The 26,314-nt window shown below is 34.1% G+C and overlaps 5 protein-coding genes and 1 long non-coding RNA gene across 6 annotated transcripts; 4 read left to right on the forward strand and 2 right to left on the reverse strand.

The window, feature by feature from the left end:
- Positions 1–1,612: 1,612 nt before the first annotated feature.
- Positions 1,613–2,714, forward strand: LOC111804032 (casparian strip membrane protein 3). The gene is made up of 3 exons (XM_023688699.1): positions 1,613–2,034; positions 2,111–2,234; positions 2,384–2,714. Exons 1-3 carry the CDS (start codon positions 1,766–1,768, stop codon positions 2,603–2,605), a joined length of 615 nt encoding a protein of 204 aa, XP_023544467.1. The 5' UTR covers positions 1,613–1,765; the 3' UTR covers positions 2,606–2,714.
- Positions 2,715–2,743: 29 nt separating this feature from the next.
- LOC111804004 (pentatricopeptide repeat-containing protein At5g15300) lies at positions 2,744–4,752 on the reverse strand. Its single transcript, XM_023688648.1, has one exon. It carries the CDS (start codon positions 4,703–4,705, stop codon positions 3,071–3,073), a length of 1,635 nt encoding a protein of 544 aa, XP_023544416.1. The 5' UTR covers positions 4,706–4,752; the 3' UTR covers positions 2,744–3,070.
- Positions 4,753–10,100: 5,348 nt separating this feature from the next.
- On the forward strand, positions 10,101–11,503 carry LOC111804020 (NAC domain-containing protein 92-like). The gene is made up of 3 exons (XM_023688673.1): positions 10,101–10,354; positions 10,438–10,718; positions 10,801–11,503. The coding sequence occupies exons 1-3, from the start codon at positions 10,147–10,149 to the stop codon at positions 11,305–11,307; spliced, it is 996 nt and encodes a 331-aa protein (XP_023544441.1). The 5' UTR covers positions 10,101–10,146; the 3' UTR covers positions 11,308–11,503.
- A 6,413-nt stretch (positions 11,504–17,916) lies between these two features.
- Positions 17,917–20,176, forward strand: LOC111804012 (transcription factor MYB106-like). Its single transcript, XM_023688661.1, has 4 exons — positions 17,917–18,103; positions 18,206–18,335; positions 18,939–19,345; positions 19,433–20,176. Exons 1-4 carry the CDS (start codon positions 17,971–17,973, stop codon positions 19,969–19,971), a joined length of 1,209 nt encoding a protein of 402 aa, XP_023544429.1. The 5' UTR covers positions 17,917–17,970; the 3' UTR covers positions 19,972–20,176.
- Positions 20,177–21,829: 1,653 nt separating this feature from the next.
- Positions 21,830–23,725, reverse strand: LOC111804042. Its single transcript, XR_002816454.1, has 2 exons — positions 23,663–23,725; positions 21,830–23,266 (listed from the first exon to the last, which is right to left on the reverse strand). It is a non-coding gene; the product is annotated as an uncharacterized LOC111804042 (long non-coding RNA).
- LOC111804026 (SPX domain-containing protein 4-like) lies at positions 23,573–26,290 on the forward strand. The gene is made up of 3 exons (XM_023688688.1): positions 23,573–24,184; positions 25,284–25,449; positions 25,658–26,290. Exons 1-3 carry the CDS (start codon positions 23,822–23,824, stop codon positions 26,122–26,124), a joined length of 996 nt encoding a protein of 331 aa, XP_023544456.1. The 5' UTR covers positions 23,573–23,821; the 3' UTR covers positions 26,125–26,290.
- The last annotated feature ends 24 nt before the right edge of the window (positions 26,291–26,314 follow it).

The raw sequence follows: 26,314 nt of genomic DNA on the forward strand, positions 1-26,314 counted from the left end.
AGAGGTTAGGTCAACTTCGTCGGTACACTACAGATTGTCAATATTCGGAACAAAACTGAGTTCTTTGATCTTTTAGAGTCGTCTTCAAGTTAGATGGTTGCTTCTTGGGGACAGACTCTTAACGTGGCCTGTCTACAATCAATTCGAAGATTCATTCAGAGCTGATGGATAGAATGAGTGCGAGTTTGGACAACAATACAATGGGGAAGTATCTGTATTTTTTTTTTTTTCAATAGAATTATTTCAATGTTTTATTCGAAATTTAGAATTCACTATAATGAATAATATTGCGTTACAATTTCTAATGTGCATATGGTCAGTATGAAACAATAGCTTTCAGTATTGTAACCTACTTCTATAATAAGGCAAATGTTCCCACACTTGGGTTTTCTGAGAGGATGTGGGTATTGATCAAGTTGAACACCCTAATTGATTTTGTTAGCTACTTTATGTTTTGAAGAATTTATTCAAATTGGTCTTATTAATTGAAATAAAAATTTGGTACAGATATAATATGTTTTATTTTTTTCAATTCCATTTGGCAGATTACGATGGAGTAAAGGCTGGCCTTCAAATTGAAATTTCTCCTTTAGATCTTGGTTCAGAATCAAATTCTAAGCTCTCATGTATTTACTTGGTATTCCCTTTGATTAAGAAAAACAGATTCAATCAAAATGGAAAACATGAAACCAAAACATATTTAGGATAATTTTTAATGTTTTAAAATTGCCATTTGAGAGTGCATATTTTCAAAACTATAGCTCTCCAACAAAACCACTATCATGACTATCCCTAAATATGTTAATTAAACGACAATTGTATAGATAAGCTTTTGTTAGCATATTTAAAATAATAATAAAATCTAATCAAGAACTTTTTGTATACTAAGGACAAAATTAAAAATTTTAAAAGATCATAAACTAATTAGGGATTGTTTGATATATTTAATCTAAAATTAGTTGTATTCCAATTTATTTGGAACATGATTAGGAGTAATTTTGAAATGATCAAAATTATTTTTGTCGAAGATCAAATTACTCCAAAATATGCATTTAATTATTTAAAACCAATTTAGTATTTGATTTTACAATTTAAATGGGATTTTGAATAACTAAAAGCATACGAGTAGTTTCAGAAAAAAACATTTTATAATCGGTCTCAAAGATGTCCTTATGTACCTAAACTAGAATTAATCTAAACTAAAAAGGACTCTTTCCAAGTAAAAAGTGGACCAAAATTCACATCCAATGGTTTAGAACTTAAAAGAGAACTTAGAAAAGAAAGTGTGTGAAGCACACAATTCCCACACAACAAATATAAAATTTTGCATAAAAAATTGAGGAACTGAACAAAGTGGAATGGTTTCTTATAGTCTAGAGGCAATCACAATACTGAACCCAACTCAACTCCCCTCGATTTCTTTCCTAATTTGACCCTTTTTTTATGTTTTTGTTTTTGCAAACCAACTTCCCAACTGCCCTCATCTTGTCCAAAGGACATCTGTTGAGTTATGAATGATGACGATGAAGAAGAAGAGGATGAACATTGAATGGAAGTCCTTCCAAAAATACATTTGAAAAATGTCCCATCTTATATCTTCTTCTTCCTTTTCAATTTAAAGTAGATTATCCCGAAGTTCCCCCTCTTTGTGGAGTGGAGTTGTTATGCTCTCCTGTGGGCTCTTTCGCCACTAAACTTCACCAAAACAACATTGCATAGCCTTTGTATTGCATATTAATAGCTCCTTGGTGCACACTACTCAGCCATGCACATTGAGCGTCCTAAACAAATCCCCTCTCAAAGCTTCCAAAGAAAGATGAAGGCAACTATGAGCGAGTCAAGTGAGCTAAAGAGCTCCAAAACCAAACCAGGGGTGAACCGAGGTTTGTCGATACTCGACTTCATCCTAAGGTTGGCTGCCATTGTTGGAACATTAGGAAGTGCAATAGCTATGGGAACCACCAACCAGACTCTTCCATTTGTCACACAATTTATTCAGTTCAGAGCTGAGTATAATGATATCCCTATGTTTACGTATGTCATAAATAACTACTTTATATTTCAAAGACTGACTTAATGATTTACTAACCTCTTTTGGGTGTTTGAGCAGCTTCTTTGTTGTAGCCAACGCCATTGTAAGTGGCTACTTGGTTCTTTCTCTGCCTTTTTCTATATTCCACATCCTGAGGAACAGAGCGCATGGCACAAGGGTTCTGCTGGTCTTCTTAGATGGGGTACTTCCTTTTCTCTGTATGAACTTCAATCAGCTTAAGAAAACCACCAATCTAGTATGAAATATACAAGAAAACTCAGGCAGTAATTCAAACAAAGAAAGAAAAGTGGAGCATGTTCGCTTACTTGTAATTTGTACAATTCTGAACAGGGAATGATGGCTCTTTTGACATCTGGGGCATCTGCAGCGGCGGCCATTGTATACTTAGCACACAAAGGAAATGCCAAGACAAATTGGCTAGCCGTCTGCCAACAGTTCAACTCTTTCTGTGAGCGAATCTCAGGCTCTTTGATCGGATCTTTTGCAGCAATTATTCTGTTTTTGGTTATGATCTTCCTGTCCGGTGTTGCGCTGTCTCGTTGTCGTCGTTGAAAGTAGTTTGTGAGAACTGCATCATGATCTTTTTATCTGCGAATACTAATGCATATATGAATTTGAGTGTGCTACAAAATGACTAGAGCTCCAATCTGTCAGTGTGTGTTATGTATTGTGATTTCTACCAAGTTGATGTAATCAATGAAAACCGTATGAATATTATTATATCTCTCAGCTAGCCCAACAATGCAGGTAGACTTCAACAGGAAAACATGGTAAGAATACTCCAATCTAAATGAAAATCATGTAAAGAACGGTATAATCTATGACGAGAATTGTGTTGAGAGAGGAGTCCCACGTCAGCTAATTAAGGAATATATCTCCATTGGTACGAGACATTTTGGGGAAACCAAAAGTAAAGCTACGAGAGCGTGTGGTTATTGGAACAGAATGCACATTGTGCCTTCAGTCGTTCCTGACCGAGAGAAAATACACGAAAGATGGGAGCATAGCAACGCACAGTTAACTACTTTCTTCGACGAACTTCGGCTTTGAGTCGAACAAAAAATTCATTAGAAAGCTATTATCTGCATCGATCATACTACGACCTGCCTCCTTCTTCACCCCACCATCATCCATCAACTTTCGTACTTTCTCGACACCATCCCACTCACCTTTTGATGCATATATGTTAGATAGGAGTACATAATCCCCACTCTCATCCTTCCTCATTTTGAGTAATTGCTCGTTGGCACGCCTTCCCAACTCGACATCTCCATGTACTCTACAAGCCCCTAGCAGTGTTCTCCAAATGATGGCATTAGGTTCAATCTCCATTGTGTCTATAAAATCAAATGCTTCAATCAATAACCCGGCTCGCCCCAAGATGTCAACCATACATCCGTAATGCTTGATATTCGGCTCGATTTTATACGAGTCTCTCATGAGATTAAAATACATACGCCCTTCTTGTACTTTCCCAGCATGACTACAAGCAACCAACACACCAACAAAAGTGATCTCATTTGGCCTGATTTTCAACCTCATCATTTCTTGAAACAGATTTATGGATTCCTTGGCATGTCCATGAAAAGCCAATCCTCCTATTATTGAATTCCATGAGGAGGTATCTTTATCTCTCATCGCTCGGAACACGTCCAGAGCGTTCTCAATGCTTCCACATTTGGCATACATGTCTATAAGTGCATTACCAAGAAGAACACTTATATCTCCACAATACATATCGAAAATGGAACGGTATATCTTCTTTCCAACTTCCAAGTCTCCCAAATCAGCAGTAGCAGATAAGATACTCAACATTGTCACATCATCTGGCCTTTGTCCCACATCTCTCATTGCATCAAACATCTCCAGAGCTTCCCTGTTCAATCCCGATAGAACGTATCCCGCAATCATTGCATTCCACGTGACGACATCTTTGTTCGGAGCTTCATCAAACAGTTTCCTTGCCTTCTCCATCGCCCCGAGCTTTGCATATGCTGTTATCATCACATTCCACGAGACCAAGTCTCTTATTGGCATTTCATCAAACAGTTGTCGTGCAACATCCAATTCCCCTCTTCTTGCATACCCTGCTGTCAAAGCTGACCAAGGCACAACATCCCTTTTAGCAGAGGCATCAAAAAGTGCTCTTGCAGTGCTCAAATCGCCGCAATTAGCATGAAAATAAATAAGAGTATTCCTTACAAATGTATTGGATTGAAACCCAAACTTCACAACCTTCCCATGAATCCCAAATCCTAACTTAACCCAAGAAAGTTTAGTACATGCCTTGAGAACAAAGGAGAAGGTAAATTTATCAGGCTTAACCCCACGATTTTCCATCTGTGCGTAAAGAGAAACAGCGCTTGCAGGCGCCAGACTCTGAGCCGAACCCCTGATCATGGTGTTCCACATGAAGATATCCGGTTCAGTAATTTGAGCAAACACTTGATGGGCATAGTGCATTGTTCCAGAAACAGCTATAGCACTTAGGAAAATAAGTTCTCTGAGGGCAGAGGGGCTTGAATTAAAGCCATTGATGACCAAAAAAGCATGAACTTGCTTCAAAGCACGAAAATTGGTGCATTTCTGCCATAAGCTAGAGCGTTGAAAGCGGTTGGAGCTAACATTATCATTCGTTCTCTTTCGGATCATCAAAAGAGTGTGTGTTGAGACGAGGGGCAAATAATTGTTGGATTTAGAATTTGGGTTTCATGCAATTCTCGCACTTCATTATTCATATTTATGTCACTTTTTGTATTNTTTTTTTTTTTTTTTTTTTTTTTTTTTTTTTTTTTTTTTTTTTTTTAGCTGACAGTTTTTAAAATTGTGAGGCTAATACCTATATGTAATGGGCAAAAACAGACAATATCTTCTCGCAGTCGGTTTGGGCTCTTATAAATGTTATCAGAGCTAAGTTATATAACGGTGTCAAACACTGGTTAGAATAGAAGTAAACCCTCTTCATAAAAGACGAATTTCAAAATTATGAGGCTGACGACGTTACATAACGAGCCAAAATTGACAATATCTATTAGTGGTGGACTTGATTGTTACAAATGGTATTAAAGTCATACACTGAGCGGTGTACCAGTGAGGACGCTAGGTCCAAGGGGGTGGATTGTGAGATCTCACGTTAACTGGAGAAGGGTACGAAACATTGGTTATAAGAGTATGAAAACCTCTCCCTAGTAGACACATTTTATTGTGAGGCTAACAACAATATGTAACCAGACAAAACAAACAATATTTACTAGTAGTGAACTTAAGTTGTTACATAACCCTCGAATAATTTTAAAATTTTAACAAAATTGAGGTCAAAATTGAAATGTTTACTTAAATTTGAGGCAGAATTTGATGAAATTTCATTAAAAATATTTTCTTATTTTTAAAATTTTATTTTTTAAAAACATTTAATAACGTTCTTATTAAATAGAGACAAAAGCCATAATTTCATATAGTTTTGGGCCAATAAGAAAAAGCCCACCCACTGTCCAAATTCCAAGCGATATTTTATTAAGACATTTTTTCTTTACGTCCCCATAAAACGATTTAAATTAATTATACAATTTAATTATAAACAAATACATTAACTTCACAAATTAAGTTTCCTTTGGTTGTTAAGTGACTCAATCCAAATCCAAAAAAAAAAAAAAAAAAAAAAAACCATATTGCAATGTCAACTACATAAAATACGATACGTATTAATTTGATTCATTTTATTAGCAAGTATCTATTTATTTTTATAAACACTGTTTACGTACATATTTATATAATGATCACTAAAATCAAATATAAATTAATCGATTATTTGTATGTATAGATTAACTCAACCGTCATAAATAATTATAATTTTTATTTATTTATTTTAAATATAAGCCAAAAATTGTGATGAAAACATGGATGAAATCAAAATTTTACATTTTAATTTTTTAAGTATATAATTTTGAAATTATACGAATTTTAAGGAGGACAAGAAAAATATATATATATATATATATATATATCCACGTATGTATATATACGTACTTATGCATGTATTTGTGGGTTTTTTTTAATATATATTTAAATTTATGAAGGATTCTCATTGCGTGTGCTTGTGANAAAAAAAAAAAAAAAAGATAATTTATAAAAATGTTTTGAAAAATATTTAAACTTTGATAAAGTCAAATAAAGAACGTTAAACAATTTTAATTTATTATTATAATTATTAGAATTATTGATTCTTTAATATATATATTAAAATTGTATGAATTAATAATCGGTAACAACGATTTGATGAAATTTAGATCGAATCATCGATCCTGAAATAGTTTCATAAAAGATTTTAAAAGTTGCCAAAATCAAGAGAAGATTTTACAAAAAAATCTAAATAATTTCTTCGATGGAGACAATTATGTCTTTTGTCTCTAAGTTTAAAATAACCTTTTATGTTGGAATAAGTGTACCTAACATATTAATTATATACTATTTAAAAATTATGTAATATAACCAACATTTCACACAAACAGATTAATTAGATAAAAAATAAAAAATTAAATATTTATGTAAAAAATTTAAGACAAATATGTAACAAAATATGTGACATTTAAATACAAAGTCCAATCTTGTATGGTTGTATGAAAGGAATTAAAAAAAAACATTATTTAACCTTAAAATAATAATTGGTTTATGGGTAACATCGAAATGAAACCTTGAACATGATCCAATGTATTCCATTAAATGAATAATTAATAATATCTTTACCCAATTGTTAATAAACTAAGTAATAAATAGTAACAAACTGCCTCATATTTTAATGCCATTTATTCTCAATGATGTGGTTGAATAACTGTATGCCATGTGACGTCATATTTATGAATACGAGGTCCAGTTGTAATTATTATCAAAGTCAAGGGTTTATGTTGCAAATTAATAATAAATATTTGAATACACCATTCCCATAATAACCGATCATATTTGTTTGAATAAAATAAAATAAAATAAAATAAAATAAATGCCAAAGTGGCAGTGACTAGGCGATACACATGGGCCAAAATCATACGTTGTTTAAAAACATTATCCTACAGCAACTATATTGTCATTGACTTTAGAGAATTACATTATTTAAATGACACACTCCCAATACTTTTTGTTTGTCCCATCGTATAATATAAAGTTTTACCAGCTTATTAATTTGATTTTCTTTGTCTCATTATGGAATATATTAGGTTAATATATGTAATTCTTTGAATTTTGGTGATTCAACTTTTATCCCTTTTAATAATCAACCTTATAGTTATTGTGGTTTCAAAAAGTCCAACACAATCTATATTGATAACATAATGTATTTTGTTATTTTATTGGGTTTATATTATCTAATATTCTAATGAAAATCATGGGAAGATTTGGTGATCTATTTGGAGACATGGCCCCATAAACTTATGAAATATTTTAATCATAACACTCTTATTTTATTTAATAATTTATAACCCACATAATTATTTTTCCTTTTTTGTTTAGTAAATTGAGAATGTTACAATTATTCAAATTTAGTTGGGATGGGAGGTTCTTGGTACACCTACCAATAACTTTATTATACTTATACAACATTATTTATTGGCCACCAAAATATAGTATCTAACTCTACCCTTTATTAAAAGTTAGCTTACATTTGTATAGGTTGATAAATACATTCCAAAAATTTGTACCACATCGACTAATTTAGAGAATGATCATGGGTTTATAATCAAGAAATACTATCTTCATTTGTACGAAAAGTCTAATTATATTAATAATTAATAAACTCATAGTAACGGACTTAAAATCATATATTATTTGTTTGAACAAATTAATTTACGTAATTGAATTGAATTGGAATTTTTTTTTTCTTTTTTTTAAGTATTTTAATTTTGGACGTTGAGGCAAATGTGAACACAAGCTGGCTGTCTAAAATTTGACACGAGGGTTAATACAATTTTAATTTAATATTCTTAATATTTTAATAATAAATACTGAGCTTTGTGTTTATCTTCAACGCCGTTTTGATTCACCTAATTTCCCAAGTCCATAGCTAAGCTTTTATATAATTCCAATAATTAATCTAATCTAATTACGTAACCTAGCTTTTTATTATTTTTATTTTTTATTTTCAAACTAAAAAATAAATTAAAAAAACAAAAAAAAAAGAAGCCTAAATTTTGATCAAATCCACTCAAGTCTTGGACTTTAATACTTTTCTGCCAATCACATTGTGCCACGTCAGTGTCTCCTCCTGGTGGATCTTGTCGGGGAGAAAGAAGCAGGGTCCCACATTGAATTGAGGATAGGTGTTTCGTAATTGGTCAACGTTGTTTGGTCTACTATTTTGCCAAATCACCAATGAGAGTCCGCCAAGTGGATGCTGAGCCGGCATTTTCTTTTTTACTATATCTTTATGGCGGCAGATCTAACGAAAATCTGGTTATTCATTTTTAACCGTCTGATCTTTCGGTTGGGAAATTAATTTTAAATTAATTTTAATTTGGCGTGCTTAAGATTATTCATTTCAGCACGCTACCAAAAAAACAGTTTCTTTATGCATATATAAATAATTTGTCATTTAACTAAAATTTATTTTATAATATGATGCTTATTTTAATTTAATTTCACGTTTTTTTAAAATTAAATTGTGTTTAATATCCTTTTATCAAAACTAAGACAATCCTACACGTCTGGATAAAAAATAACGAAACTGAAAATGTGATAAGTGATTTGCTGTCTAGTCCAAAAGAACACGCTATAAATGTGACTACCTTATTTGTAATTGCGGATCATAATTTTCAAATTAAAATTTTATTTTATTAATTTTAAATATTAATAGAGTTAAATAGAATTGGTGGGTGAATTGCACACAAATATATTTATTTTCATATTATTATTATTTAGAAAATGAATTGATATTAGACGCCTCGAGTTTCAAAAAATAAAATCAAACTCAATCATTGGTCATATCATTTTGCATGTGACCAAACATGATGCCAAATGTTGTCACATGCATGAAATAAAGTCTCTAATTTATATATATGAGATCATAAATATTGATTTTTAATTTCTTTGGCGTTCAAAATTAAAATAAATGCGAAAGTATAATTATTTTTTGGTGAAAAATAATTTTTATGCGTATATAATAACATTGTTTATTGGTTTTTTTTTTCTTTTTTTTATTGCCCATAATATTAAAAAAAGAAAAAAAAGTCAATTTCTACACACAGTCATTGAATATGAATTTAAACCGCGTATGACTTTATTTTTATAAATTAAATAATAACTAACACCATGACTTTGATTGCCTTATACTCTGCGTCTTCACCTATTCATCAACCTCGTCACAATAATTATTTATTTATTTATTTATTTTTACTTTTTTATGAACAAACTTTATAATTTACAAAATTATACACATGATTTAATTTATATGTTTAGTTGTTTCTTTTAATTTCATAAATTAAATTCTATTTTTCATCGTCTATACTCTTTAATTTATCTCAATTTGAAATAGTTGACAATATTTTAAATCGGATTCCAACTTGATTTTTTTTTTTTTAATATGAAAATGCGGTTGAATATAATAATAATATGAGATTCCACATCGATTAGAGAGAGAACGAAACATTATTTGTAGGAGTGGGAAAGCCTCACCTGTTAGCAAACGTGTTTTAAAAACCTTGAGTAGAACCTTGAAAGGAAAAGTTCGAATATGGCAATATTTGCTAGCAGTGAGCTTGGACGGTTACAAATGATATTAGAGTCAGACACTGAGCGGTGTGCTAGCGAGGACAGTGAGATTGAAAGGGGGTGGACATCAAGCGGTGTCGATTGGAGACGAAAGCGAGTGGCCACAAGGACGTTGAACATGGTATAGTAGAAATAAAGAAAGAGGCATGTGATGACGATGGTGATGATGGCAATATAAAATTAAAAGAAAAGAAGAAAACATTGAAAAAATCTACCATAGTTTAGCTTAGGCAACACGTTTCTTGGTTGAGGAAGGGGCCTATATTAAGGCTTCTTCGGGTGTTAGACCATGGCTTCTCTTCTACCTCTCTATTCAACAAAAACCCATTCCTCTGTTCCAAATGCAAAACCATTCCGTCATGAGGAATCCCAATCAGAACCACGCCGGAGAAGAAGACCACATCGAATTGCCGCCGGGCTTCCGCTTCCACCCCACGGACGAGGAGCTAGTCACCCACTACCTCACCCCCAAAGTCCTCGACCCCAATTACAGCGCCGCCGCCATCGGCGAGGCCGATTTGAACAAATCCGAGCCCTGGGAATTGCCTGGTAAACTAATTTCATTCATTAAATTCATTCATTCATTCATTCCACCTAAACCCCTGATTTTTACCCTTTTTTGAATGTTACAGGGAAGGCAAAAATGGGGGAAAAGGAGTGGTATTTTTTCTGTATTAAGGACAGGAAATACCCAACTGGGATGAGAACGAACAGGGCGACGGAGTCAGGGTACTGGAAGGCCACTGGGAAAGACAAGGAGATTTTTAGAGGTAAAAGAATTGTGGGTATGAAGAAAACATTGGTTTTTTACAGAGGAAGAGCCCCAAAAGGAGAGAAATCCAATTGGGTTATGCACGAGTACCGTCTCGAAGGCAGATCCCCCCTTTCCCCTAATCTTCTCAAGCCCATAAAGGTTTGTTTTCTGGTCCCTCTCTCTGAATTTATTGCACTTTCACCCCTCTTTTATTCACTTATTTCATCTTTCGAATTCCCAGACTGAATGGGTGATTTGCCGAATCTTCTACAAGAGCTCTGGGGACAAGCGCACGCACATCTCCGAATTGCTACCACACAAGCATATCTCCGACGGCAACGGCAACGGCAACTCACCCGCTCTTCCACCGCTGATGGAATATTCCCATTTACAAACGCCGTACACCTATGACGCACGTGCATCACGCGTGACCTGCTTCTCCAACAATCCATTACTTCACGAAACAAAACCCTACACCAACGCCGACATGCTTTACAACACCAACTCCCTGCCGCCGTTTTCTTACCCAAACCCGCCGCCAGATTCCGGTTGGCCTCCCGGAAATTCCATCGTGAAAATGTTGCTGGAGAATCAAACCGGCGGCGGAAGTGGTTTACATTACAATAATAATAATAATAATAATAATAATCAAGTATTTAGCCATGGAATTGGAATGATGGAGGAAGATCCTCATGACCCATCATCAGCTGATGATCCAATTGACCTTGAAAATCTTTGGAACTATTGATAGTTTCTTCATTCTCAATTCTTTTTCTCTCCCAATCATTCCAATCATTGGGGGATCATAGTTCATTTAGGTTTTTGTTGTTAGTTCATCTCTGTTTCGGGTTTTAGCGTGATCCAAATATATTTGTATATACAAATCTTAATACGTTCTACCTGTATACCATGATTCATAAATTCGAATCTTTTCTTAACTTTGACTCTCGAAGTGATTTTGACACGGTACTCTACTAATAGAATTGAATTTGATTCCACAGATTCGTTCACGATATACATCTCTTAACTATATTCGCTTCTTTTCATTCGTCAGCTTGTTCAAAACATCGACTTTGAAATTATGCACGAATCTAATGTGATAGCTTCGGGATATGACATCTGGACAATGTATAATGCTAGAATATCTTTTTAGCAATGAAAAATATTACTTTGTTACGAATTGACTAAATATAAAGTGTAGTAAAAATGACGTAAAGTTTTATTACGAGCTAAAAGGTAAAAACTTCGGTGGATCGAATCAAAAGTATTAAAAGTCATAAGAATCAAAATGAAAAAGTGGTAAAAGTTTACGCACGAAAGACTACATTCACATTCGTAATTTCTTTATATTTAAAAATAAAATACAAATTATTGTTCCATGTATATATTTAAATGTCCTAAACGAATAATTAGGTATATTAAACGTATTAAAGTGTCCTTAATGAAGGGTATTAATTACATCTTCCTAAGGTTTCTTAATAACTATATACAACTTGTTTTTTATTAAAATAAAATAATATTACAACTTGATATTTATGAAGGTGTGTATATATATATTTTAAATTATTAATTTAGAATTGGAAATTTTCAATATGAATTCGAGAGGCCGGGGAATAAACTAATTTTTGTTATTTTTTAATACACAATATTCGTCGTCCAAAATAAAGTATTTGTACTGAATATAATAAATAGACCATTATTTAGCAATGCATTTTAATTATTATTATTTCAAGAGTATTGTACGGATAAATGGGTGTTACGAAATAATTTTATTAAATATTATATTCATTTGTAATCAATTTGAGATAATCTCTTTATTATTTATTGCAAACCCGGAAATAATCAATTCTATTTAAAGTGAAAATTGTACTATTTGATAATTATTTATTTATTATTTTAAAATTTTAATATAATATAATATAATATTTTAGATTAAAAAAATATCAGAATGGAAGTCGGCTAATTTTTTTTTTGGGATGGAGATGGATATTTTTGGATGTTGTATTTTATGATGCTGGTTTTTAATACACAAATCTTTACGTCTGTGATTAAAATTTTTCCTTTTAACCATATAAATATTTAAAAATAGAATTTTATTTTACGAAAATTAGAAAAAATAGAAAAAATCAAATAATTATCTCATTCTCAAAACAGCTGCCTCACCCTAATCGAATATTCTCCATTTTTGTCTTCATATCAATTTCAATCATTTAATAGTTTTGGAGAAGTTACGCGAGAGATCACACATCAGTTGGAGAGAGAAACAATTGTCAGCCAAGATCCCACAACGTTGGGGAGAAAAACGAAACATTTTGTTATAAGGGTATATAAACATATCCTAGCAGATGCGTTTTAAAAACCTTTAGGGGAGGTCAACAGTGAGATCGCACATTAGTTGAGTAAGAGAATAAAATATTATTTACACGAGTGTGAAAAACTTTAGCCAATAAGATTAATCACCATCATACCATCATTAGGTGATTAGGTGCTAAATACTATAAATGGGTAGCTCCTAAAATGTATAGTTACTTCATATCTATTAATTACCCAATTGAAATAAGTACGAAAATTAAAAGGGTAATTTGTAAAAAAATTAAAAAAATAAATAAATTAAAGGGCAATGATGGAAAAACTATAAATGTCGAATAATCTTTCTTAATTTTTCTTTTTGCATATATTTGCGATGGGAGAAGGAAACTTCATGATTTGGCTTTAGCTCAATGGTAGCATTTGCTATTTTTTCATTTATACGTGCCAGAATGTAAACCAACAAATTTGTAAGGTCTCTTTTGCAATTTTGGTAATTATTAATTTTTTGTCTATTAAGTAAAAATTGAAATAGGAGCCGAAAACGAGGATGGAGATGGAGAAGGCTTCACTGTCCTCGTTCATATTATATATATATATATATATAATTATAAGATCAAAGAGAACAAAACATTATTTATAAGGGCATAGAAAACTCAATATGAGCTAGTAGTGTACTTGATATTACGTGTATATATATACATAAAATTATGAGATCAAAGAGAACAAAACATTGTTTATAAGAATGTAGAAAACTCAATATCAGCTAGTAGTAAATTTAATATTATATAATTATGAGATTAAGGAGAACAAAACATTATTTATAAGGGTAGAAAACTCAATATCGTAGTAAATTTGATATTACGTGTATATATATATATAGTTCTATATTATTAATTTATGCTTATAAAATAGTTTAATTTAATTAATTTAAATATTTTCATTTTTCACCATTCATTTATATTTATATTATAGTTGAATTTAATGAAATCAGTTGATACTAGGAAAGGAAATTTCGTAACTAAATATTTTATGATTTTTTTAATTTAATAATGATTATTGGGCTATTCGGCTAGGGCCCATTTAAATAATAAATGGGCCAAATTAAATTCCTCCAACCCAAAGTAGTTAGATTGCAACTTCATTCTGATTCTGAACTAACTTTGCGCGCCATCGAGACCAGCCCGTAGAACTCATCGCGATCAACCTGGGCGCTAAAATCAAAGAGGTAGTCAAGAAACCATGATTTTTGAATTGAAGTCGAATTTACTGATTTGTTTTTTAATTAATGTTTTTCTTCGGTGATTAGTTTGGATTAAGATCTGAAATTCTGGGAATGTTTTGAAATTGATATTTTGGTATTCGACATTCGTAATCTCATTGATGGAAGATCTTTAACTTGAACTTCGGAAGATGTTTTTGGCAATTGTTTCGATGTATTTATTAGTAGATTACTGATTCTATGGTGCCTCCAAGAACAACAGATGGGATTTGGTGAATCGATACCCTCTTTCTAGTTCTAATCATATCCTATTCACATGAACCAATGGTTGTACAGCACAATTGCTCATCTGCCTGTGTAATGAATATCAAAACATTTATGCTGATGCCTTGAATTTACTGTAGTTTAAATTTAGAAGTTTTGTGTGGATGTAAGACACGAAACAGCCTGTCAAAAGCATTCAAGTTTTGACAATGACAATGTTGCAGAGTATATCAGCAACTAGGACAGAAATAAATGAAAGGATAGGCAAAGAAAATATCCAATTCCCAAAATGTGCCTTTAAACACCAGAATATTCATCTATCTGTTACTCGCTTGTAAATCTCAATTTAGGTAACTATTAATGACTGAATTATCTCATTTCTATGAATTCTTATTATCTGCTTTGCTTAACTTTTTGCTAAGTTCAGCTGTGTACATCAATGATCATGTATTTTACTCTTCCTTTAGTGTTGATTTACACATATAATGCTGGTTATGATTTGTTTGGTTAATTGTAGAGGAGGAGGGGAATAGCTGAGCTCAAGGCAACGACTCCAGATCCTAATATTCTAAGCTGTTAGACAACTCAGTATGCAGGATCAGGGAAACCAGAGGTGAGGTGACGGATCCTTCCACCTTCATTTTCTTGTTTCTTTATTGTGCCTTTGATCCATCTCTTTTATTTCGAAAAGAAATTGCATGTGTGGACTTGTATCTTTTTTTACAAATGTTATGGTGTACATTTATTAGGGCTATTTACTCTTATGTTGGACCTATTCAAAGCTAAAGTTGGCAGTGATGAAATCGTAGTAAATTAGTTGTCCCCACGGTCTCGTCTACAACATGAATGCCGGATCTGTAAAGTTTTGCTTCTCACACCCTCATAAACAAAGCATTTAAGCTTATAGAAAAGGCTTTTCTTTTCTCTTATGGACCCCCACCCTCTTCTGTTGCCCCAAATCGTTTATGATTCACCTTCACAAGCTTGGAGTCCATAATCAATAAATTGCTTCCGCATTCAGAAGACTATGAAAGTACCCATTAACACACTATTGTGAGAAAGTTATACAAATAAGCAGCCACGGTCTCAATTTCTCATTAAAGTGCTTGCCGGATCTGGATTGCTGATGAGGAAAGGTGGAATTATAGGGATGCTTGGATGATGTATTTCCAGAATCCCCTAAATAATTAGAGCTTCTTTTTAGAATGGATTATTCAAGCTAACTTCTGAAAGTAGAGCATAGTTGAGTCCACTATTAGATGAAATAAGGATACGTATGTTATATGGAAGATGTACTTATTTAGCAGCCAAACTTTGGGTCTGGACTCATTACCAAGGTCAAGTTTTGAGGTCCAGACTTCTTCCATCAATCACTCACTCATTTATTTTTGCATTTACAATTTGGGAACAAGTAGGACACATACAAGCTATGACAGGGAAAGGGTTTATAAAGTTGGACTCAAAATGACCACTATACCCTCCTTGGGTCTTTTAGGATTATTCATTTCAACACTTGCAATGGAAACAGAGTAACTCTTGACTTTTTTGTTGCCTTAACCTCTTGCCTGGTTCTGAGTTAGTTGAAGCGACGTTAGGACATGCAATAAAAGGCTATTAGCTTTGAAGTGATTATTGTGGCGCAAATACTGGTTGAAGGATTATATTTTATTAGGAGTCTTGAAATTGTTTTTCTGGGAATGCTTCAAGTGCTTTATACAGTCAATTCTTTGTCTGCTGCGTTTTAAGCATGTTATTAAATTCACATGTCAACCATTAATGATTTATATGTAATTTAGATTATAATGGAAAACGCAGTGTTTTGAAAGGTAAGCATTCTTCCATGAATGTCCAATTGTTAATGGAAGCTTGGAAAGTATGTCTCATGACAATGAGTAACTGCAATCGATGCATTATCTAGTCACAATGGTCGGTATCTGTTATTTCAATCAATCACTAATAATAGCATCTTCTTCAAGTTGGCTTCAAATCTTTGCCTACATTTTTCCAGATCTGAGTTGATGAAGGGTTGCTTAGCAGTTGAACACATTTGGAGCCCCAAAGATAATAGTGGGTTAGTTCATTGAAATTATTGTGTTAATAATTTTTGTCAATAAACAGATTAGCCTTATAGAGTTGTGAATGAACAGCTTTCCGAGCGGCATTGACTTTCCATCTACTAAAGAAACTGCTTGGATTATAATGCTACTCATTGGCTTTGGTACACCCAGGAAGACAGGTACTTAGGGATTTTAATTTTGTCCACCCTGCAGGGTAGACTAATAATTGGAGCGTTCATTTTTTAGCACTAATATTTAATCATATCATCAATTTTTGCTTAATTTAATTTGGCAATATGGTTTTAGAATTTTTTTTTTTTTAAATCTTTTGATACTGCACTGTTACATGATCAGCTAAATCTTGCAGAAAAATATGATTTGTTATTTGTAATTTGCAATAATTCCTAAAAATTTAACAATAATTGACATACAATCATGTGAAATAGATGGAAACTAGTTAAAACTTTATGCTCTCAAGATCTAATATTGAAATTATATATGTATTAACATTGTTTTGAATTATTGAATTTTGACTAAGCTGCCTTTAATTTACTGACCCACATCAACCAAAAGTTCTATCTTTAATCGGCATTTACTGCCGGTAATAGTTGCCTATTTCCCCACCTAAGAGAGAGAGAGAGAGAGAGAAAAAAAAAACTATTTTATTCCCAACCACTAAATTTTTTTATGAGTGATTATTACTATTATTATTTTTTAAAGACCTCTAAATAATAAAAAAACATTAACTGAAAAGTAGGTTGGTAAACGATATTTATTAGCATAAAAGCTCGATTAACTCTCACGAAAAAAAATATAAAAAAAGGGATAAATAATAATAATAAAAATAAAAGATCAATTTTAATTTAAAAGAAAAAATGGTGGGTTGGAATAAAGGGTGTTCGTGGTAACTTTAAGGTTGTCCCTCCAATTTAAATTACTATTTCATAATTTCACAATTAAAAATTTGTTTCCTCTTAACTTATTTTCACACAGTCTTCATTCTAATATATATATATAATATATATATGTGAACTGTATAATTTAGAAATATTTTTTAGAGCCAAAAATAATTTGTTAGTGAGTGACCTTAGTGGTAGGATTAGAAAAATGAGGACATCACATCTATTCAGTCTTAATAATTACTAAAAGCAATTGAATAGGATTCAATTATTATTGAAAATTATTAAATGATTTTCATTATTATGCCTATAAATCATGAAAATTTGTCACTCATAATTTTTTCTTCTTCCTAAATTCTCAACTGAGTTATCTGATGGAAAAAAAAGGTCAACGAATACAAAAGAAATTAGTGGAAAAATAATATAATTTAATGAATAATTGTTGAGATTGAATAGAAAATAGAGAAAAATAAATTAATAAATAAAAGAAAAGGTTTGTCATATGTGAGATTTTGTGTGTTGGCTTAGGCGCATTTAATTCTCTCCCCATTTATGCCACTGCCCATCTCTTCATTTACAAACCACACTCACTCCCTCACTCACTCACTCACTCTTCTTCTTCTTCTTCTTCTTCTTCTTCTTCTTCTTCCTCCTCCTCTCCAATGGGAAGGTCACCTTGCTGTGACAAAGTGGGGTTGAAGAAAGGGCCATGGACTCCTGAAGAAGACCAAAAGCTGTTGGCTTATATCGAAGAACATGGCCATGGAAGTTGGCGTGCTTTGCCTTCTAAAGCTGGTCTCTTTCCCTTCTTCATAACATTTCTTTTTAAACCCTTTTCTTTTTTTCCTTTTAATGTATGCAAATGAACCTTTGTTTGATGAAAACGTTTGGCTTTAGGGCTCCAAAGATGTGGCAAGAGCTGTAGACTGCGATGGATTAATTATCTTAGACCTGATATTAAGAGAGGCAAGTTCAGTTTGCAAGAAGAACAGACCATTATTCAACTCCATGCTCTTTTGGGCAACAGGTACATCTTTTTTTTTCTTTGTTTTTTTTGCCTCGCTCCTTCAATTTTCTCGTGTTCTGGGCTACTGAATTGTCTTGTTCTTGTCTCTTTTTTTGAAGAAAAATGACATAAAACATTCAATATTCAACCAAAAAGCTTGAATCTTTTGGGATGAAGTGCACTGATATTGATGCCAACTTTGGCTTCATCGTTAATAATATTACGACTCTTCTGACAACCTGAAATTTTGCAAACACAACACACACACCTACTAAATTTCTTCACCAACACGAAATGGTGTCTGAAATTGTGATGTCTCACATTGGTTGGGGAGGAGAACAAACCACCATTTATAAGGATGTGGAAACCTCCCCTAACAAACGTGTTTTAGGGTAAGCCCAAAAGGGAAAAGCCTAAAGAGGACAATATCTGCTAGCAGTGGAGGAGAACAAACCACCATTTATAAGGGTGTGGAAACCTCCCCTAGCAGACGTGTTTTAGGGTAAACCCGAATGGGAAAGTCTAAAGAGAACAATATCTGCTAGCAGTGAATCTGGGCCGTTACAGAAATTTTGTCATCAAAACTCTCGTGTTTGAAACCCTCTTGTTTGTGTGGATGTTTAGGTGGTCGGCCATAGCAACTCACTTGCCAAAGAGAACTGATAATGAGATTAAAAATTATTGGAACACACATCTTAAGAAAAGATTGGCTAAAATGGGGATTGACCCAGTTACCCACAAGCCTAAAAATGACGCTTTGCTCACCGGTGATGGCCAGCCAAAAAGTGTGGCTAATTTAAGCCACATAGCACAGTGGGAAAGTGCTAGGCTTGAAGCTGAAGCAAGGCTTGTTAGAGAATCCAGGCTACGTAATAATAACTCACATTCTTCTCTCCAACAACTTCCAAACCCTCCTTGTTTTCCACCTTCTTCCTCTTCAACTTCAACTTCAGCTCAGCTTTTGCCCAATTCCGACTCGCCCGCTGCCATGGCTTCCCGTTCGCTCGAGGCATTGAAAGCTTGGAACAACGGTGTGTACTAAAGTTCACTATTTTAAACTTGAACGTTTAAGTTGATAGGTTACGGTAAATTTAGCTTTTCTTTAATGTCATTGGTAGGGTGGTCCAAATCGGCCGAAGGAGCCAGTGGCATTCTGACCCGTGGTATTGGGGGTGACCTCGAGTCGCCTACCTCGACATTGACTTTCTCAGAGAATGTACTGCCAGTTATGGCCACCGGGTGCGGCGAGGGCGAGAATTCAGCGGCTATGATCGAGTTTGTGGGGAGTTCAAGCTCTTGTGAGAGAGAGTGGAAGGAAGAGGGATTTGGAAACTCAAGCCAATTACCAGAATACAAGGAGGGTTTTGAGAATTCAATGTCGTTTACATCTCATGATATGACATTATCCATTGAAGCAACATGGACAGCTGAATCTTTAAGAACAAAAGAAGCCATTGCTGAAGAAGGCTTCACTAATCTTCTTCTAAACAACAAAGTTGAAAGAAGCCAATCTGAAGGAGGAGGTGGTGGTGGTGGTGAGGACTCTGAAAATGGAAGTGGGAGTGCAGCAAGTGATTACTATGAAGATAACAAGAATTACTGGAATAGCATTCTTAATTTGGTAAATTCTTCTCCCTCTAATTCTTCCATTTTCTAAAACAGATTGGAGTGTGTGTGTGTGCGTGTGTGTGTGTGTGTGTGTGTGTGAGGCTCAAGAATTTAGCTGGGTTTGCAGATTTTAGTTGCATCCATAATTATGAACTCGTAAATGTGTAATAAAAATGGTTCTATGTGATTCAGAGTTTCACCAACTATGTCGGTTCTGAGCTACTCCTATTAATAAACTCTACTCTCACATTTAATTCTAAGTTTATCATCAACTCACAACTAAATTTATCAGCATAAATCAAGTGTATATTAATAATGTAAAGTGTTACGCCTTGCATAATGTTTTCACAAAAGGGTGAGACATGAATATTTGTGGAAATTAAGGTATCACTTTTGCAGCTTTCTTGTGAATTAGGTTTCCAGCTTCTCCCAATGGTATAATCCAAAAACATAAGAAACAGACGAGCCAAATGAGGATAGAGATAGCAATTATGTAAGTCATTCATCTTGGTCCCATCTCCCATTTCCGACTTATATAACCTCTTTTAAACTATTCATATATATATCTTGATTGCTACTACGATAATGGAAGGCCAAGAGTCTCTTTTCATTACGATCCTTACACGTCCTTGTTGGAATTTGATATGCACACGCACTAGACAACAAAATAATGTAAATTGAGAGATCTAAAATCGTTCGTAGATGAGCCAACTAACTCATGACTCCACCCATATAGGATAACCAAGCTCTACCTTTATCCAAATCTATAAATACTAGTTAGCCAGCTTGTTTACTGGACCCAAACTTGACCAATTAATGTGCACGTAATCCATAAAACTTTAAACTCTTGTCAATGAGTCTGTGTGCAAGAACGAAATCGTGGGACAACCAGCCTATGTCATTAGTTGTACAATTAAAGCATGTCTTGATATGTTATTGCCACAATTTCATTTTGAAATACCAATCTTTTAGAGTAGGTAAGATGTCTCATAACACAAAAATCACATAGCAATCACATGTACATATATATTTAATCACACATAGCAACCACATGTACATATATATCTAATGATTTAAGATCAACAGTCGTTCGAACCAAAAAATGTTTTAACTTGATTAAAAGACAAATAAATAGTTTGCACTGTCCTAAACTTTCAAGCTATCTACACTTTACAATGATGGTATACTTTCAAGCTATCTACACTTGACAATAATGGTATGGAAGCTTACTATGAAAATGGAACAAAAAAATTGGTTGAATGAAATCGATTCAACTGAATTGGACAACTAATCTAACTTAACAAGATCGATTAGCCTGATTGAACTTATGAGTTGACCAATTCGTAGTACAAAATAGGATCAAACCGAGAATGAACCTACTCAAATGGATAATGAAAAGAAAACCAGAGCACAAAACGCAATCAAACGCCAAATTTGACCCTAAAACAGTCATGGGCACATGTTTCCGGTCAAATACAAGCAGAGATAATCCAATTTGAATAAATCAAGACTTTTTATAATAGGACAATATGGTTCACTTTGAGCATATTTTTTGTTTCTCCAAAAAGCCTCTTACCAACGGGGATAGTGTCCCTCACTTATACACCCATGATCTTCCCCTTAGTTAGTCCATGTGAGACTCGAACTTTGAAAGAAAACGAAGCTGGAAGAAACTTTTCAAATTTGATAAGGGTTATAAAATTGTACACAGACATTAAAATTTACTTCCTAATCTTATAATTTAACCAATATTAAATTACTACTAAGCAGATAAATAATAATTTCAATTTTCAACCCCTCATTAAATAAGGATGATAGAAGCCAGGCTGTGTTGATAACTGGGGAACCACCAAAGCAAAATTTTGGCCACATAAATAACATTTTATTTCTTAATTAATTATAACATAATAATAATAATAATTAAAAGGTACCACATTTATTTCACCTTATAATAAGACCTCACATGGCTCCTCCTCTGCACATATTAAATTCAACAAATACAAACACGTTACTGTGTGGAGCTAAATATACAAATCTCATTGATTTCTGCTGTTTAAGAAGCCTCATTTATTTAACTACATTCATCCCCTAAATCCAATATGATGCGATGTTCATTGAAGAACACACGCTTCAAAATAAGAACGATCGATCGAGCGATGTTCAAGTTATAAACTTATGAGATGAATCTTCCTGTCCTGAAGTACACCATAACCCACAACAAAGCATCGGCAATCTTGAGCAACACTTAACAGCCCAAGGATTAAAGCAAGAAATAACGGTTTAAGACCCCTTGAGCTGCAAACCCAAAAAATCATAGAAGCTTCTGTGATACCAAATGTAATAAGATCATACAGAAATCTCAATCAGCAAACTGGTGGAAGTAAAAGATTGGAAGATATATTTAAATGCCATTTGTTAGTGTAAGGGCTTTACAGGCAGCACATACATTCAAAAGTGCTTATGCTGCAAAGCGGATCCCTTTTATTGTAGCACATCGATAATAGGCACCATAATTACAGTTATCATCAAGGAGCCTCAGTACCAGTGCTATGAAGTTTAATGGCAACAAATAATATGTCACGGTCCATGCTAATGTTTGAGGATTGTTAGGAATGAATTCCATATTGATTAATTTAGAGAATGATCATGAATTTATAAGTAAGAATACATCTCAATTCGTACCATAAAAGCTTACCATTGTAGAAAGTTGATATCATGGTGTAAGAACCATACCCTTGACTTAGCCATGTCGAACAAAAAGTTGTGAGCTTATTTTTCTTTTAACAAAGGGTAAACTTTGTTTAAGGACTCCAATATCCTACCATTGTGGAGAGTAAATTCCTAACAAAGATGCAATCTAAATTCGAACTCCGTTTAACAAATTCACATAATGGAAAATGCGAAAAAAAAGCATAGATGTTAACTCCAGCATAATGGAAACAGGGGCTCTACACGACTCAAGGGATTGAACCCCTGCAGGTTTCAAGGCTGAAATCGACATTCCCGACGAAAAAAAAAAAAAACTGCAATAAATGCATATGGTAAACTCCTTCTTCAAGAAAGTCAAGAAAGGAAACGGAAATGGCCGGATCAGAAAGCTTGAAAATCTAAATCTTCATGCAGAATATAAAGATTAACGACTGTGCATACAAAATACATCACCAAAGCAAATCACTGACCAAATTTAGGTATACAACGTAGCTTATTTCTGCTATTGGGCATAAGAGCTTCCGCTCCGGATGTCGAACAATGCCGCTAGAACATTGGCATCGGCATTTAAATACAGCGATCGCTGAAATTAGGGCACCGCAGGGGAATCTCCCGCCAATCTTTAAACAAAGAAGCTACATCAACGGCCAAGCAGAAAATTAATTTTAAGACGTTGGAAATCGACGGTGGTGATGATAATAACTCTAGTTTAATTTTCAAATTAATTTTACACTATCTAATTTATTTATTTATTCTTATAAAAACTTCAAAATCTATTATTTAAATAATTGTTTTAAACGAAAACTAAAAAAATATTAAATTTGTCTACCAATTCAAATAAAATAATTGTTAACACTATAATTTAAAAATAAATTATCTTAAATTTTTTAAAGGTAGAGTGGATTAGAATACAAAAGAATAATTAAAAGAAGAAGAAGAAGAAAAAAAAAAAAAACCCTTAAACAATTGCTTTTGACAGAGCAAATGGATCTTAATCTGGAAGCACAAATGGTGTTAGATCAAGAGCATACAAATATTCATGGATTCTGATAGAATTTGGCACACCCAGATTCCAGTTTTCTCGATTCCTTCTTGATTTTCCCTTTGATTCCTTCTAAATTCTGAGTTCATTCATTCCCCCCTTTCCATTTTTTTCGCATCGTCAACTCCAATCTTTCGAGATTTGTGCTATGAAATTTGGGAAGGAATTCAAAACCCATCTGGAGCAGACGCTTCCCGAGTGGAGGGACAAGTTTCTGTGTTACAAACCCCTCAAAAAGCTCATCAAACACTACCCTAATCTCCCTTCTACCATTGATCCAATACCCACCAACTATTCGCTTAATTTTGTTCTTCCTCCCCTTCAGCAGCCGGTTTCCTTTGACGATCCCTCCGATTCTACGTCTTTTGAATCCGTTCGTGACCGCTGCGAGACGGGTGAGGGTTCTTTGGTTGACCTGCAGGATTGGTTCCTTAAGATTCTGAATGAAGAGCTGGAGAAGTTGAATGATTTTTATGTTGATAAAGAGGAGGAGTTTGTTATTCGATTTCAGGTTCTCTGTTTTTTGTTTTACTTTCTTTGTTTTTGGCGACTGTTCTTCGATTTGCCTGCCTGTTGCTCTGATATGTACATGCATTTACAATTTGGGTTTACTGTGCTATTGCTTTCTCTGTGGGGTATTTGACATTTCTAAGCTAATTGGTAAAGGGTTAAAGTTGACATCTCTGCTAAATTGTTATGAGATTAAGAAACCTATCTGAAGTGTAATGTGCACCATGCCCCATATTTTGGATTACAGTAGGAGTTGAGCCATCCATGACTATGCAGTCAAGTCATTCTTATTGGCCTTCCAATGAGCCTTCACGGCAGCTTCTGTCTCCCTGGATTAAAGATTAGCAATGCCTGAGTTGGTCGTAGAAAAGTCAGCTTGGTAGAACACAAGATTGATTGAGTACTAGGAGACCAAGTCCACCGCTAGCAGATAGTGTCTTCTTTGGGAATTTCCCCTCAAGATTTGTTTTTAAAATACGTATACTAGGGAGAGATTTTCACACCCTTATAAAGAATGTTTCGTTCTCCTCTCCAATCGATGTGGGATCTCACAATCCACTCTCTTTGGGGCCCAGTGTCCTCGCTGGCACTCGTTCCCTTCTCTAGTTGATGTAGGACCTCCCAAATCACCTCCCTTTGGGACTCAGCCTTCTTTTTGGCACACCGCCTCGTGTTCACCCCCTTCGGGCTCAACCTCCTCGCTGGCACATCGCCCGGTGTTTGTCTCTAATACCATTTATAACAGTCCAAGCCCACCGCTAGCAGATATTGTCTTATTTGGGCTTTCCCCTCAAGGTTTTTAAAACGTGTTTTGCTAGGGAGAGGCTTTCACGCCCTTATAAAGAATGTTTCGTTCTCCTCTCCAACTGATGAGATCTCACATATGGGGCTCTTATAACTTTTTTGGGGTGGCCATGATGATGTTTAGTTCTTCTCGCCTCGCTCTGTATGTTTTCTGCATAATGTTTGCAGGGTTACATTCTTGGACTTGTTCTATTAAAAACTATGTGCTATGCTAATTTCGTATCGAGATTGGAAAGGTTTCAGGCACTTGTATCACTATTAGCTGTCTAATGATGCTTGAGTTCCTATTGACACAGGAGCTGAAGCAAAGAATTGATCATGTCAAGGAAAAAAGTAGCAGGGGAGGAGTTTTCACATCAGAGAGTGAATTCAGTGAAGAAATGATGAACATTCGTAAGGACTTCGTTGCCATTCATGGAGGAATGGTGCTTCTCAAAAACTATAGCTCCCTGAATTTTGCAGGTAAATGACCTCAGAGGTAAAGTAATAGATCAATCTATGGAAACTTGAGCGTAATATCATGCATTTTTCTTAAGGAGAGTTGAAAATTGTAAGTTCATATCCAACTTTAGAATACTTCCTCTGGTTTTTGGTCCCTAGGTGCATTGTTGTTATGGTTCATGTCTCTGTAACTCAGGCATAAGAAGCTTTCTAACTATGAATTTTTCAGGGCTAATAAAAATTCTGAAGAAGTACGACAAACGAACGGGCGAGTTGTTGCGTTTGCCTTACATGCAACTTGTAGTACGCCAACCATTCTTTACAACAGAACTTCTCACAAGTCTGGTTCATCAATGTGAGGCAAATCTCGAGCTACTCTTCCCATTGGAAGCAGAAGTCGTTGAATCTACCCCAGCCATACAAGTTGATCAGAACCCGATACTCGATAGCTCAAGAACTATTACTGCCAAGACACCTTCAAATCTTGGGGAAGAAAGTGAGGATTTATATCGAAGCATTGTTGCTGCGATGACAGCCATTCAAGGCCTACAAAAAGAAAGTTCCACCAACAATCCATTGTCATTTTCTTCTCTCTTTAAGAATCAGGACGACGAGAGTACCGGTGCTGTGACCGATGAGAACTCTCCCTCGAACTCATCGACTTCTTTGCCTAAAGGTAATGAAGATGATGAATAGTTTTGTTTTTTTCTTTTCAAGAGTTCACCTTTCGACTCCATACACAAATCCGACACAAATCCGACTTGAATGAGAGATATCTAATTTTGTACATTCGATGTATAGAACCCTTTGTTTCGACTCTTTCGCTCTTCTAAATAAGTTCTATGTTCCATGTTTGCTGTCATTTGATATTGTTCTACTTCTGCAT

Source organism: Cucurbita pepo, chromosome LG01 (genome assembly GCF_002806865.2).
Source record: "Cucurbita pepo subsp. pepo cultivar mu-cu-16 chromosome LG01, ASM280686v2, whole genome shotgun sequence".
Classification (NCBI taxonomy): domain Eukaryota; kingdom Viridiplantae; phylum Streptophyta; class Magnoliopsida; order Cucurbitales; family Cucurbitaceae; genus Cucurbita; species Cucurbita pepo.